The 2,627-nt window shown below is 35.9% G+C and overlaps 1 protein-coding gene across 1 annotated transcript; it reads right to left on the bottom strand.

Annotated features, from left to right (window-relative positions):
• Nucleotides 1-293: 293 nt before the first annotated feature.
• Nucleotides 294-2,256, bottom strand: LOC145042606 (omega-hydroxypalmitate O-feruloyl transferase-like). The gene is made up of 3 exons (XM_078991057.1): nucleotides 2,142-2,256; nucleotides 1,537-2,017; nucleotides 294-1,381 (listed from the first exon to the last, which is right to left on the bottom strand). The coding sequence occupies exons 2-3, from the start codon at nucleotides 1,990-1,992 to the stop codon at nucleotides 521-523; spliced, it is 1,317 nt and encodes a 438-aa protein (XP_078847183.1). The 5' UTR covers nucleotides 1,993-2,017; nucleotides 2,142-2,256; the 3' UTR covers nucleotides 294-520.
• Between the last annotated feature and the right edge of the window lie 371 nt (nucleotides 2,257-2,627).

The raw sequence follows: 2,627 nt of genomic DNA, 5'->3' as shown, positions 1-2,627 counted from the left end.
AAACTCCAATAAGTAAACATACATGAAATCAACACAACTGGATGCTACATAATTTAATTTATTAGAAATTAATATACTTCACTAAATCAGTACCAATGTAGTGATAGAGTCGAAAAACCAAATAATTTAAAAAACAAAGATAAAAATGGTTAAAATATCAAAATAATTTAAATTTATATTTAAAAAATAATAATAATAATAATAATTGATTTATTGACAAGGTGGTAACCTGGAGTACACAATCACAGGCATCATTACACTCATATAAAATTGACATTTTATAAAAATAAAAATAAAAATAAAAAACACAAGATAATTTATAAATCTGGCTTTCAGCATTAATACAAATTCAGTCGGATTGGATCAAGTAAAATTAAATTCCAGTATATGATGATATTCATATGAATTCTTTAAAAAAAACAAAAAACAAAATAAAAATGATGAAAAAGTAGCATATATATATATAGCCATGGGAACAGATTGAAATTCCATGAAGAACCTTGATGAATTGGTAGATGATCTAGATGTGTTTCACGAGTTCTTCAAATGTGTTCATGGCAGAAACCGGCAATCCAAGCAACACATTCACACTTTTCCTCTCTTCTCCATGAGATAAGAACAGAATTACTTCTTTCTCCGGCAATGCCACCGGACCTGACATCAGCGGCTCCCCCCACCCAAAATCGTTGGCGTGGAACGATAACTTTGACCATGTCGTAATCAACAGCGTCGACGACAGCGACGGCCGCGCTCGTGTAACCTCGAAATAATCAATCGCCGATCTCATGTAATCGTCCGTAACCATTTTCACGGAGTCGTGAACTAATTTCACGGTGAAAGACAGCGGATTTCCGACTTGTTCTCCCGCCGTGCATATAGAGTTGGTTAGAACGATGCCGTTGCCGCAGTATCCTTCCGGCAAATTCGGTTCGAATCTGGAGCGTCCGTCTACGGCGAACAGGAGTTTCGTTTTCTGATCCGGCTTCATTTTCAGTGATTCGGTTCTGGCTTTCCAGACGAAAGCCGATAAAGCTTCAAAAGTGGTGCAGCTCTGTACGCCGCCGTCTGCGGTGGCTTTGATTTTGAGGTTTTTGAGGTCCTCCGGTGAGAAACAGAATGAGCGGTAGGAAATCTCTTCTTTGTAGAGATCGGCGGTGTTGGATATGTCTTCAATCTCTTCGAATTCATTGTGAGAAAACTCCACCACCGGAGGATTTCTCGCATTCAAAATTGTCCGATCGAGGAATGGCTTGACTTTTAGCGGTAAACCTCTTGCAGTTCGACTCCATGAGCTGACGAATTCCATGGCCGCAATTCCATCAAACAAATTATGGTTCATACCCAACCCTACCACAAACCCTCCACATTTGAATTTTGTCACCTACAAAATTTTTGAAAAAAAATAAATTATATTATTTATAACTTAAATAAATAACAACCAAAATATTTCAAAAGTTTCAAAAATGCCATCATCCTTTTTTTTTTTTATATATCTGACATTGTATCAGAGCAAACAGTATTATCAAAACGACTAACCTGAACAACAACCGGAGGAATATCGAGAATATTTTTAGCACCAGGGGTATCATAAACCAGCTTCTCAAGCGTAACCGGATCCGGCTTTGTATGATCACCAAGTTCTTTGATATCACAATTAGCTTCAGCTTCAACAAACACAGCACCTTCATTAGTGCAATTCACGATGAGCTTTCCCTCAGAGCTGATAGTCAACCTTCCAGCTGCTGGATAATAATGAACAAGAACTTTAGACAAAGCATCCTTAATCACCTCAGCCGCCATTTCATTTCCTTTTTCCTCGGACTTGAAGCAATAAATTGTACGCACTATGACTGCGATATTTTGGTCCAAATTAGAGAGGAAATAAAGACCCCTTTCGGTTTCCTCTGAGGGTTTAACAAGTGTCGGCTCTCCTATCCGTGTAACAGACAGTTCGACTTCTTGGTTGTTGTCGAAGGTTCCATGACTTCCCATTTTTAGTAGACTTATTAACCTGTAACTGAACCATCAAAAGAAAAGATTTTAATAAATCGGATTATATATAAAAAAATATGAAGTGAAGATAAGTGTGAGTTTAAACATGCATATGATCATACACCAACATGCTTGTTTCATGAATATACCTCAAATGATGCCTTCACTTTGAGATATGAAAGTGGAAAACAAAATTTGTGATACAATTGGGAAGAAACTATGGGTATTATATAGAGTTGAAAGAGAGAAATGGGAAGATGAACAACACGACATTTTTGGTTAACAACAAAATAGAAAGTGACGTGTGGTCATATATTTGGGGGTTTTCTTTCATTATTAGTTTGCCTTACACATTATAATTAGAGAGGGTGGAGAAGACTTTAAATATCGCAACAATTGTCTTGAATACAGATAGGAGTTGTTACAATATCATAAATTTGATAGATTCACGTAAAGTTAATTAGGTTTTTATTTGTTCTGAACGGCAGAAATTTTACATGAAGTTGATTATTTGATTGTACCATGAGGTTGTATAAAGGATTAGTTATAGTCTTATTTGTTCACGTGATAATATGTGAAGGAACTATCTATTCAAATAAAATATATACTTTTAATTGGCAAATTAAAAGACTACG

The sequence above is a fragment of the Lactuca saligna genome, chromosome 4, assembly GCF_052625555.1.
Source record: "Lactuca saligna cultivar CGN05327 chromosome 4, ASM5262555v1, whole genome shotgun sequence".
NCBI classification, from domain to species: Eukaryota; Viridiplantae; Streptophyta; class Magnoliopsida; order Asterales; family Asteraceae; genus Lactuca; species Lactuca saligna.
This window is presented reverse-complemented; position numbering and strand designations above follow the sequence as displayed.

Excerpts from the sequence above, each read along its gene's own strand:
- LOC145042606 (XM_078991057.1), bottom strand. The coding sequence starts at position 1,992 with ATGGGAAGTCATGGAACCTTCGACAACAACCAAGAAGTCGAACTGTCT. Across the intron at positions 1,382-1,536 it reads TTCCTCCGGTTGTTGTTCAG|GTGACAAAATTCAAATGTGG; the intron begins GTTAGTCGTTTT and ends AAAATTTTGTAG.